The 11,464-nt window shown below is 57.9% G+C and overlaps 1 protein-coding gene across 1 annotated transcript in view; it reads right to left on the bottom strand.

Moving 5' to 3' along the window:
• Window positions 1-201: 201 nt before the first annotated feature.
• SLC7A8 (solute carrier family 7 member 8) overlaps window positions 202-11,464 on the bottom strand; it is a 59,038-nt gene continuing 47,775 nt past the window's right edge. The window contains exons 5-11 of the mRNA XM_062205434.1: window positions 10,865-11,018; window positions 10,190-10,313; window positions 8,803-8,906; window positions 5,048-5,144; window positions 3,964-4,113; window positions 2,473-2,650; window positions 202-2,000 (exon numbers count right to left, since the gene is read on the bottom strand). Coding sequence (XP_062061418.1) covers window positions 1,834-2,000; window positions 2,473-2,650; window positions 3,964-4,113; window positions 5,048-5,144; window positions 8,803-8,906; window positions 10,190-10,313; window positions 10,865-11,018 — 974 coding nt within the window. The 3' untranslated portion in view covers window positions 202-1,833. The remainder of the gene's footprint in view (window positions 2,001-2,472; window positions 2,651-3,963; window positions 4,114-5,047; window positions 5,145-8,802; window positions 8,907-10,189; window positions 10,314-10,864; window positions 11,019-11,464) is intronic.

Raw genomic sequence — 11,464 nt, 5'->3', positions numbered from 1 at the left:
TTGAATGCATGGTCACTGAGTTCCTGGGACAGCTGGCAGGTGCCCCATGCGAGGGCTTCCAGGAAGACCCTGGCAACCAGAACCCTGGACCAAGAAAGGCAAGAACGGGTGGCTGTTTCCGAAGGTCATTTCATTATCAACGCCACCAGCTTCATTTCCATTTCAAATTTTATTACATGAAAGGAAAATAAAAACCTCCACAAAACAAACAAGACTCTTAAGACCTAAACCAATTGAAAGACAGGAGATAATTATCAAGGTTCTAACCAGCTCCACCCCTCCCCCCAGAACCACCTTATGTTAAAAAAAAAAACCTGAAAGAAATAGAAATACCAGCTTCAAAAATATTTATCCAAAAAGTAAGGCATCCACTTTAAAAAAAAATTAAAGAGGGGAGGAGATTGGAGGAATGAGGAGGTCCCCTGATCCTCCTGGGGCCACCCCAGCCTACCTGGTGAAAGGGATCATCACTTAGGCCAAGGCCAGCATCTCACCAACTGGGGGGGGGGGCAGGCAAGCTGGGAGCCCTGAGCAGGGCCGGGGGGGCAGAGGGCTCCCTGTATTCCAGTCTTAGCAGATGCAAGGGACAGGCCTAGAGAATGGAACTCTGAGATAACAGAATTCGCAGTCTCAGGACACCAGGTGCAGGTAGCACATAGCAGGGCCCAGGGGAGATCCTCTCACTTCCCTCTGGGGCACAGGGAATGGGGTACCCGAGAAGGGGGTGCCCCTCTGCCACCACCTCCCATCCTGCCCCAAGACGGGAGAGGAACTGGGAGTGGAGCTGGCCCTCAGGAAACAGCCTGGCCCCCAGCAGCCTCCAGGGCCACAGAATGGGCTCCTTTAGGGAGGGAGAAGCGCCCTTCCTCCTGGGATAGGCATTGAATCCTAGGTCTGGCCTGCTGGGTAGAAAGAAGGAAGTAATCATAGGCCCGGTTCTTCGATGGGTGGTGACTTAAGGCTGATTTGGCTTTGATTTCGGGCCTGAAGGCCTTGGGGGTCCTTCACACATGTCCAGAGCGAAGCCCCAGAGAGGGGGTGAAGGGTATGATGGGGTGGCCACCCTGGGTGGGGCTGCACTAGCTGCAGGGACGAAAGGGAGTGTATGTGTGCGCACGTGTGTAGCCAAGCTGCTGTGCTGGCCACACTGAAAACAAGCCAGGCTCTGGCTTCAGGAAGCGTTGGCACCACGCTGGGGCAGGATGCGGGAGGCGGGGGCAGACTGAGTCTACAGCCTTTTCCAGGATGTTCCAGGGGCCTGGCGTGGCGCTGGGGGGAAGGGCAGCCCTCCCGTTGGTCCTTAGCTCAGTGGGGAGGCAGTGTCCATGGGACAGGGAGCCTAGGTTGCATGGGGGGAACTGGGGCAGGGGGCAGATCCCTTCTGAGTTTTGGGTCCCTGGCGAGTGGGGGAGGGGTCTGGGTAGAGGGGTCTGGGTCTCTCGAGCCGCCCTTTAATGGGGACAGATCTGCCAACTCCCAGTGGCTGCCTCGTGCCTCTGCACTAGGGTGTCTCCCGGCCTTAGAAGTGGGGGAAGGCAGTAGTGGGCTCAGGTTCCAGAAGAGGCACCTGAGGGCATGGGCCCGGGGGAGGGGTCCTGTAGGGCATCCTGGCCAGCTCCAGGGCCTGTTACGGGGCCTGGGGGCAGGCCGGTTCCTTGGATACAAAAGTCAGTGTCGTTGTCATCTCTCGCCACCATATCCAGGTCCTCCCGTGCTGCTGCCAGACAGCAGCAGGCAGGTGTGCGTGCGTGTATGTGTGCTGGGGACCCAGGCGGGTGAGGAGGGCAGAGAGGAGGAGCACGTGGGGGTGGCCAGCCGAGGGGACAGTGGGCCTCAGGGCGGGGACTGCTCCAGCGAGTCCTTGTCCTTGCCAGGAGAGGGCTGGCAGATGGGCTGCTGCTGCTCCTCCATGTCCTCGCGCGTCCCCTCTGTCCCCGAGCCCCCGTCCGCCTCAGGATACACAACCACGCACATCTTCTGGCTCACCAGGGTTAGCAGCTCTGCGGAAGGAGGTCACACAGGGCCAGGTCAGGGCTGAACGTCCTAGCAAGTCCATGGCCCTTCCCAGCTCTTCCGCCCCAGGTTCTAGAGCAGCCGGTGCCTTTAGAAGACCACCTCGTCTGCCTGCTGCATCTTTAGTCGGCTGATCTGCACTCAGCCAGGGCCCAGCTGCCCACCTTCCCTCAGCCCTGGGTTCCACACGCAGCCCAGAGCAGCCCCTGCCGGCCGCCTGACTATTCTTGCCGGTTCTTGTGCTTCCTAAGGCCTGCGTAGAAACGTTGGCTGCTCCCTCCTTTCCCCAGAAGTCTCCGGGAGGGCATCTGCCTCTCCTGTCCCTCCCCGAATCCATCTCCAGAGGCCTGTGGACTCAGGTGAGGGTGAGCCTAGGCCCCTCTGATCCTGGGGGGTGGGCTGGGGGGCTCCTCCATCAGACCACGCCGTCCCGGACCAGGAGGAGCCACCAGAACTCACCAATGAAGTCGTTGAAACACTTGGGTTTGTGTTGCCAGTAAACACCCAGGAAATAGACGGGCACCCCCGTGAGCATGATGGCCAGGCCGATGCCGCACACCACGGGCTCTGACCACAGGCTGAAGATCAGCAGGAAGGCCCAGAAGAGCAGGTAGATGATGGGGAACAGCAGGTTGATCTGTGGAGCAGAGGCACTGTGACTCCAGGGTCAGGGCTCCCACATCCACACAGGCACTGGCCAGGAGGCACGCAGCCGTGGCTCCCACACTGCAAGCCCTTGTGGAGGCAGGTGCTGTGTCAAGCCGGTGTTGAACTTGGGCAGGGAGATGGGAAGAAGAGGGCGGAGCTAAGGAAGGGACGCTTCTCATGGCTCATGCCTTCCCTCCTGATGGTGTGTGTGTGTGTGTGTGCGGTCAGACAAGGCCTCGTCATCCACGCCACATGCCCATGGGCAGCTAGAGAGGCCCTTGAGGACCGAGAAGCTTGCTGGAGTCCTGGGAGGAGGGGAGGGGAGGGGAGGGGAACAGGCAGACGGCTCCCTGCTCCTCACCCACCCCTGGCACAGCCCTTGTTTGGACACAATGCGGTAAGTGTACATCTGGGCTGGTGTTACAGCACAGTGGGTTAAGATGCTGCTTGGGATGCTGGCGCCCCATATCTGAGCACAGGTTTGAGTCCCGGCTGCTCCACTTTTGATCCAGCTCCCTGCTAATGTGCCTGAGAAGGCAGCAGAGGATGGCCCAAGTGCTTGGGCCCCTGCCACCCACGCGGGACACCACAATGGAGTTCCTGGCTCCCAGCTTTGGCCTGGCTCAGCCCTGGCTGTTGTGGCCATTTGGAGAGTGAACTAATGAATGTAAGATCTCTCTTGCTCTTCCCTGACAATCTACCTTTCACATAAATAAACCTTAAAGAAACAAAGAAATCCATCTCTCACGCCAGGATCAGTCCCAATCTGTTTCTCTCACACAGTTTGAGAAGACAAACCTGCAAAGACTCAGAAGTCAGGAAACCCAGCACGGCGTAAGGCAGTGTGGGGCCTGACCTCGGTCAGAAACGTCACCTCCAGGGGCTTCCCCTCTCCTCGCTGACCTCACTGGGGCATTTCCCAGAGAGCCCTTGCCCGGGGCCTGGAGGCTGCCTCACCCAGCTGCCTCTCTCCTTGTCAGCCCTTTGCAGAGATGAGGCCTGTGGCAGGGAGAAGCTCTAGCTCCCTGTTAATGCATCTGGGAAGGCAGTGGAAGTTGGCTCAAGTGCTTGGGCCCCTGCACCCATGTGGGAAACCCGGATGGAGCTCTGGGCTCTGAGCTTTGGCCTGGCCCAACTCTGGCCATTGTGGCCATTTGGGGAGTGAACCAGAAGATAGAAGTCCCCCCCGCCAACTCTGCCTTTCAAGTAAATACATAAATCTTCAAAGTAAAAACTTCTGAGCCACAGCTAGAACCAGTACAGGAGGGGAGGGGGCACTGGTGTGTGTGTGGGTGCTCTGACCTTGATGGGACGGGGGATGTCAGGCTTCTTCCAGCGAAGAACTATCTGTCCAGCAACCGTGACCCCGTAGAAGAGGTAGTTGATGAAGCCCACATAGTTGATGAGTGTGTACATGTCGCTGGTGACCAGCATCAGCAGGGTGGACAGGCACTGTAGAAGCAGAGGGGCTCATGAGTGGTCAGTGCTTGGCAGGTGTGGGCAGCTGTGGTAGCGTGGAGGGGCGGCCCCCGCCTTCAGGCCATCAATGCCACTGGACAAGGGATGACTCTGAATGCAGATCTCAGAGGCTCCCCTAGGAACCCAGCTCGCTCCCAACACCCTCATCGCCGGCACGTTCCTCCTGACTGCAATGGTGGCAATCAAGATGTGTAACTGCTGGAGGGCACAGGCCAGTCGCGAGGGACACCTGGTCTGGCCACACAGCTGTACCTGGCTCACTGTCAGCCCTGCTCTCATTTGTTTCTCCCTGGGTTCTCGCTGGAGCTAATTTCCTGTGTTTAATCCCCCGGGAAGGTTGTTAACTGGATGAAGGCTTTATTTGTGCCCTCATCCTTTTCTCCCGGCTGAGTCATCTAATCTATTCTCCTTCCTTCCTTTTCTTGTACTGCTTCCCCAGTGGATCAAGGTCATTCTTCGTGTTCAATTCAGGATCCAGAAGGAAAATAAGAACTCAGAAAACTCAGTGGGCAGGGTGTCTGCTCCTTCCTTTTGCTCCCTCTAAACCGTCTGCGTTTTTGTCTTCCTCGTTCCAAGTCTCCCTTTTTCCATCTTCAGTTTCTCATTCCTCCTCTCCTTGGGACTTTTGTTACTTATGTGCCCGTAACATGGACGTGTCTCAGAGATGTCTCCCAGGTCTGAGAGCCTTTGGATATCTGGGTTCATTGTCTTTCCTGGCTAGATTTCTCGACGTTCATAAATAAAGGCAACAAATATCATTGGTGGGATTACCCAAGGCCCAGGAAGCCAAGGAGCAAGCCAGGGCAGGGGAGCAGGGGGTGCCAGGGTGTTTGTGGCAAGGGTGAGCTCCCAGCTCAGAGCAGGCACGGTGGGGTGGGGGGAAGCTGGCTGCAGGAGGGGCCCTTACAGTGAAGAGCAGGGCTGGGATGGGGGTGCAGCGTTTCACGTGGATCATTGCCAGCACGCTGGGAAGGTGGCCTTCTCTGGCTCCAGCAAAGAACAGCCTGGCAGAGAGAAAAGCAGGTCAGCGTGCAATTGCCCACAGACACCATGCCTGGTCTCCCTTGTCTCCCCTCCAAGCAGATGCCCAGCCTGCGTGCACACCCTCTAGCTTGCTACTCACAGGACCCAGGTTCGCAAGTTTAAGTGCAAGCCAATCCAGGCAGCCCAGAGACACAAGGACAGATCCTGATGCAGGGAGGCCCTGCGCCAATCCGAAGCCAGGAGCCAGGTGCTTCTCCTGGTCTCCCATGCGGGTGCAGGGGCCCAAGCACTTGGGTCATCCTCCACTGCACTCCCGGGCCACAGCAGAGAGCTGGCCTGGAAGAGGGGCAACCGGGACAGAATCCGGTGCCCCGACCGGGACTAGAACCTGGGTGCCGGCGCCGCAAGGTGGAGGATTAGCCTAGTGAGCCGTGGTGCCGACCCGCCAAAAAATTCTTTTAACATGCCAACTGATTATGTCTGGGCAGTGTGGGATTATGAATATGAATAATTTACGAGTAACTTAAGCTTCCTCTTTTATACTTTACAGAATAACAATTTTAAAATTTTTTTATAAATTCTTAAACTTTTGAGATAATTATAGGTTCACATGCAGCTATAAATAATAAAAGTTTCTTTCTTTTTTTTTTTTTTTTTTAGTTTTCTCCCATGGTCCGTTGTGCCTGCGGAAAAAGACAGGCCACCCTGAGGCCAATCCGAGGCCCTGAGAGGGTCCTTTGCTCTCTCTTGGGTACAAAGGTCAGTTATTTTTAAAGAGAAAAAGGTGGGGGCTGGCATTTGTGATGCAGTGGGTTAAACGGCTTGCAAGCTGGCATCCTATATCAGAGTGCTGATTCAAGTCCTGGCTTCTCCACTTCCAATCCAGCTCCCTGCTAATGGCCTAGGAGAGCAGCAAAGATGGCACAGGTGTTTGGGCACCTGCCACCCGCATGGGAGACCTGGATGGAGTTCCAAGATCCTGGCTTTGACTTGGCCCAGACCTAGCCATTACAGCCATTTAGGGAGTGAACCAGTGGATGAAAACTCTCTCTTTCTCTCTCAATCCCCTGTCTCTGTGTAACTCTGCCTTTCAAACAAATGAATCAATCTTTGTTTTTTTTTGTTTTTGTTTTTTTTTGACAGGCAGAGTGGACAGTGAGAGAGAGACAGAGAGAAAGGTCTTCCTTTTGCCGTTGGTTCACCCTCCAATGGCCGCCGCGGTAGGCGCGCTGCGGCCGGCGCACCGCACTGATCCGATGGCAGGAGCCAGGTGCTTCTCCTGGTCTCCCATGGGGTGCAGGGCCCAAGCACTTGGGCCATCCTCCACTGCACTCCCTGGCCACAGCAGAGAGCTGGCCTGGAAGAGGGGCAACCGGGACAGGATCGGTGCCCCGACCGGGACTAGAACCCGGTGTGCCGGTGCCGCAAGGCGGAGGATTAGCCTAGTGAGCCGCGGCGCCGGCCTGTTTTGTTTTTTTGACAGGCAGAGTTAGACAGTGAGAGAGAGGGAGACAGAGAGAAAGGTCTTCCTTTTCCATTGGTTCACTCCCCAAATGGCTGCTACGGCCGGTGCTGTGCCGATCGGAAGCCAGGAGCCAGGTGCTTCTCCTGGTCTCCCATTCGGGTGCAGGGCCCAAGCACTTGGGCCATCCTCTACTGCACTCCCTGGCCACAGCAGAGAACTGGACTGGAAGAGGAGCAACCGGGACAGAATCTGGCACCCCAACCGGGACTAGAACCTGGAGTGCCAGCGCTGCAGACGGAGGATTAGCCTAGTGAGCCGCAGTGCCGGCATAATCTTTGAAAAAGAGGGAAAAATTTAACATCAACCATAGCCCTTCTGTTCTCTCTCCCCATAGGAAAGAGAAAACAATCAACTGTCAGCAGTCATTTACATGTTAGTGTGAATTAGACCACGTTGCCTTTTTTCTAGGGAAGGAGCACTCAAGGGATTCGAGGAGGGGGTGGTGTGATGGGACAGAGCACAGTGGGAGTTCTGAAGAGGACCTCTTGCTTTGTCATTTGTGTTTGGGGTGGAGTGGGACTAAGGCAGCTTTTGAGAAGTGTGGGACTCGACTGTGTGCCCATAAGCAGTTGCCATCATGAACCACTGAGTCCAGTGTCACTACTTTCATGCAGACACAGGCATCCCTGCCCCGCCTGCCCCTTTGCCCCATGCTACTGCCCCTCCACAGTGCCACTTCATGCACCCGACTGAGCCCTGGGTGCTCCGTGCACCTCCTCGTGCACACATAGCTGGGGTCTGCATTCACGGCCCCTCCTCGTGCACCCCGGAGCAGGCGTCACTGTCCAGGCACAACAGCACTTGCAAGCGTCCAGTGTACAGGAGACAATGCTTGCCCGGCTGGCAGACGACAGAGGAGACGATGACGTGAAGCGGAACACACACCCACACACACTCGACTCCTCAGGAAGGCTCAAACTCTCCAGATCCCAGAACCCAGAAGAGAGATGGAGAGAAGGCGAGGGCAAGGAGGGCCCAGGGAGATGGGTGGAGATGCCTGGGAGGCGCCCCTGGATCAGAGGCCGGCACACCACGCGCCACCGTCTCCTGCATGCACACACAACTGAACCGCATGCATGCAGACCGCGGCTTGGCCTGCCTCAGGGACAAACCCCACTCTAAAGCGACTGCAGCCAGTCACTGTCCTCCAAAAGATCCCAGGGAGCCTCATGGGTCACTGCTCTTCCACGGTTCGCCCTGGGCTGGGGCCTCCAGGTGGCCTCTGCTCCTGTGTAGCATGCACATGGGGTTGCTGTGGGTGAGTGCCGGGGGAGGGCCCTGGGCACCGGGGACAGTGCACATCACTCTGCTGCCCCGGGTCCTACATACATGGCACCGCCTGGCTGCTTCCCAGGGATGCTGCTGACCCTGTGAGCAGGACTGTGTCCCCGGGGCAAGGGGCTTCCTAAGAGCAATGGGCACCACCTAAGCAGTAACAGCCTCTACAGCCCATTCTGCAGACTACAGGAAGGGCTGCCCTGGAGGGGCCGGACGCCTCGATGTGTCAAGGCTGGACCTGGGGGTGCAGAGGCCTGTTTGTGCTTCTGTCTTCCCAGAGCATTCTGGGCAGGGGATAAATGCTCTCATCCCACCCATCATCACCCTTTCATGTCATACTCCCCAGGGGCGCCTCCCCCCCGCAGCACCCCTCTGTTGAGTGGGGAGGTGCCTGTGCCTTCAGGATGCCCAGAGTAATCCCACAGCACCTGCAGCCGGTTCCAGACCATTCATGGGAGGCCAGACCCAGAGAACCTTGCCCAAGTCTCCTTCCTGTGGGGCCCTTTCCGAGTAGGGCTCCTTGCTAGCCAGAGCAGCCCATGGGGTTCTCTTAAGACGGCAGCCAGGACCCCATCCTGCTGCCCACCATAGGCCCCTGCCCTGGGAGGCCGGGGGAGGGGGAGGGGAGGCTCCTCAGTCCTCTGCTCCTTGAGAAATGTGGCAGCCACTGCACACGGAACACCTGCGCCCCGGGGGCCCACACGTGGTAGGGAACCACGCAGGCAGCACACACCCTCGGCACTCACACTGACACACATGCCCTGACCGGGGTGCCCACACAGACCCTTGCGGACAGAGACAAGCCCACCATGTACACGCAGAGCAGTGTGCACAGCAGAGAGGCCCCGGCCAGGAAGGACCCAGGCCGCACTCACCGGGAGGAGGTGAAGAGAGAGCCGTTGACTCCTCCAAATGTGGACAGCGCCACGGAGATGGGCATGATCCAGGCCATGACTCCCAGGAGCTTCTCTCCAAACGTCTGAGCGAGAAGACAAGGGGGGAGGTGGAGGGGAGAGGTGACAGCTCCCTGCCCCAGGCTGCCCATCCCCCCCCGCCTGCCCCCTTGCTGACCCCCCCCCCCCCCCCGCTCCCCATAGATATAACCACACAAGGGGGCAGGCAGTGCACGCTTTGGGCCAATTTACTGCAGGAGACAGGACGTGGTGCTGTTAGTAAAAACGAGCTAACATTTTTCATTCTGCTTTCTGGATAAGGAAACTGAGGCACACAGCGATGACGCTGCTTGCCTAGGGGCGCACACCAGGGCCACGACTGGAAGCCAGGTGCTGCGAGGCAAGTCCTTGCGGACATGATCTGGTTCCTCCAGCTCAGAGAGTGGCTCAGGCTTTTGAGGCCGGCACGTCTGGGCTCGAATCCCAGCCCTCCACCTAGGAGCTCTGACCCCTCGAACACGATTTGTCGTTTCTGAGCCTCAGCTTCCTATCCGCGAAATGGGGACGGATTCCAATTCACAGAGTTGAGAACCTCTAAGCTTATAGTGGGCTTACGTGGGTGGAGGGCCAGTGAGAATCAGCAGCCACTTGGGCTGAGAAAGCAAAGGCCGTGCGGTCCTGGATCAGTCATCACACACCTGAGGGGCGGGCCATGCAGGGGGCCCGTTTGTCTCTGCTCTGAGCCAGAAAGCTAGTGCGTGCCCAGGAAGGGCTGCCTGCCAACTGTCATGTGCTGGGGAAGGCAGCGGTCGCGGGAGACTGGAGGGCCTCCTTCCCCACAGTCCTCCGAGATACGGCCAGGGACGACACCGGCCACGGCCCAGCCTGGAGCCCGGTGAGGGAGCAGCACGGCTCCCGGGTCCTTGGTTATCAAGGATCCCATGCCGCTGTGACCTGTGACTCTCGGGCCAGCACCCGCTTTACCCGCTGGGGGATGGGGCCAGCTTGTGGGCAGAGAGATGCATGTCTTGTGCGAGGTTCTAGCCTCCTGAGGAACAGCCTGTCTCCTGCACGCAACCCTCACAGTCAGAGTTTCCAGTGGGTGAAGGACTGGCAAGTGCTACCTGCCTTTAACGGGCTGGACAGCAAATGCTCCAGCCTCGCTCGCGGGCCAGCCGGTCTCTGCGGCAACCACCCAGTGCCGCCACCGGAAGCCACCCCAGGGAGGACACGTGTGTGGCTTCTGCCCTGCGCTCTCGGGATGACTTCCAGCTCCTCGAGGCCGCGCTCAGGGAACAGTAAGCGGGGCTGGGCAGGCAAGCCTACGTCAGAGCTCCTGCTTCGAGAGACCGGGAGTTGGGTTTCTTACCACAGCGACTGCGTTTGACGCCAGCAGCTCCTGGGGGGACATTGCAGTGACATACGCGACATTGGCAAAGACATACACAAATGTGACCAGTGGGATGGAGATGAAGATGGCTCTGGGAAGGTTCCTGTAGAGGGAGAGGAGGTGAGAGGAGGCCTGGCAGCTGGGGTGCCCGCCTCGCCCTGGGGTCCAGGGAGTGCTTCTGAGTCTCCGCGGGACGCCGACTAGGCAGCCTGCTCTGCTGCCCCTGGGGGCGGCTACTTTCTCAGTATGAGCAGGAGATGAAACAGCTCGAGGTGAAAATATGCTCTGCACCTGCTGGTCGCTTCTTGGCCCAAATCTGTATAATGCATCCCTCCGCTGCTCAAGACAGGACGATCAGCCTGTCTGGAAACGGGCCAGGGGCCCGGGACCTGCTCTGGGCACCCTGCATTCCCTAAGGCAGTACCACGATCACTGTGGCTGATCTGCTCTGGGGCAGTCACTGGACCCTTTTCTGCCTCCGGGCAGGGTGGATGGGAAATGAACCTGTACTTCAGGGCAGCCAGAGCACGAGTCAGAATGGGGGAGGAGGAGGAGGAAGAGGAGGAGGAGGAGGCGGTAGGTGCCACTTGTTTCCAGCAGCAGGCACTGTGGCCTCTCCAGGGAGAGGGGAAGGGTTGCAGTAGCGCCACTCACTTATAGGGATCCACAAGTTCCTCAGTCACGTAATTAAGGAAGTTCCAGCCTCCGTAGGCAAAGGAGCCCTGAAGAAAAGCCAGCGCGATGAGGCCGATGTCCGGTTCTTGGAAATTGTCAAACGCGTTCTTTGGCTCCAGCCAGAAGTACTCTCCTGTAGACACAACGGGTGGGGGCTGCTCAGAGACGGATCCGAGGCCTGGCAGCTCCTGGCCTGCCCTGTCTGGTCTCTTAGCCCTCCCTGAGGCAATGGTGCCAGCTGGCCCTCTTGCTTGTAGTGAACCAGAGTATGGGAGAAGTGGGACCAAAAGGATCATGGGAATACAGGCCCTGGACCTCCCAGAACCTGGTGACCACTGGGGATTCAGACTCAAAATACAGACCTAAATCTCCCTTAAAAAAAAAAAAAAAAAAAAAGATTCATTTCAGAGGCAAACAGATAGACAGCTGTCTGGCTCACTTGCCAAGTGCACATGATGGCCAAGTTTGGATTGGCATGAAGCGGGAAGCCAGGAACTCAATCCAGGTCTCCCTTGTGAGTGGCAGGAACTCCACTACTTGGCTACCGCAGCTGCCTCCCTCCCAGGGTCTGCGTTAGCA

This window comes from Lepus europaeus, chromosome 11 (genome assembly GCF_033115175.1).
Source record: "Lepus europaeus isolate LE1 chromosome 11, mLepTim1.pri, whole genome shotgun sequence".
NCBI classification, from domain to species: Eukaryota; Metazoa; Chordata; class Mammalia; order Lagomorpha; family Leporidae; genus Lepus; species Lepus europaeus.
The sequence above is the reverse complement of the archived record's forward strand: the minus strand, read 5'-3'. Positions and strand labels throughout refer to the sequence as shown.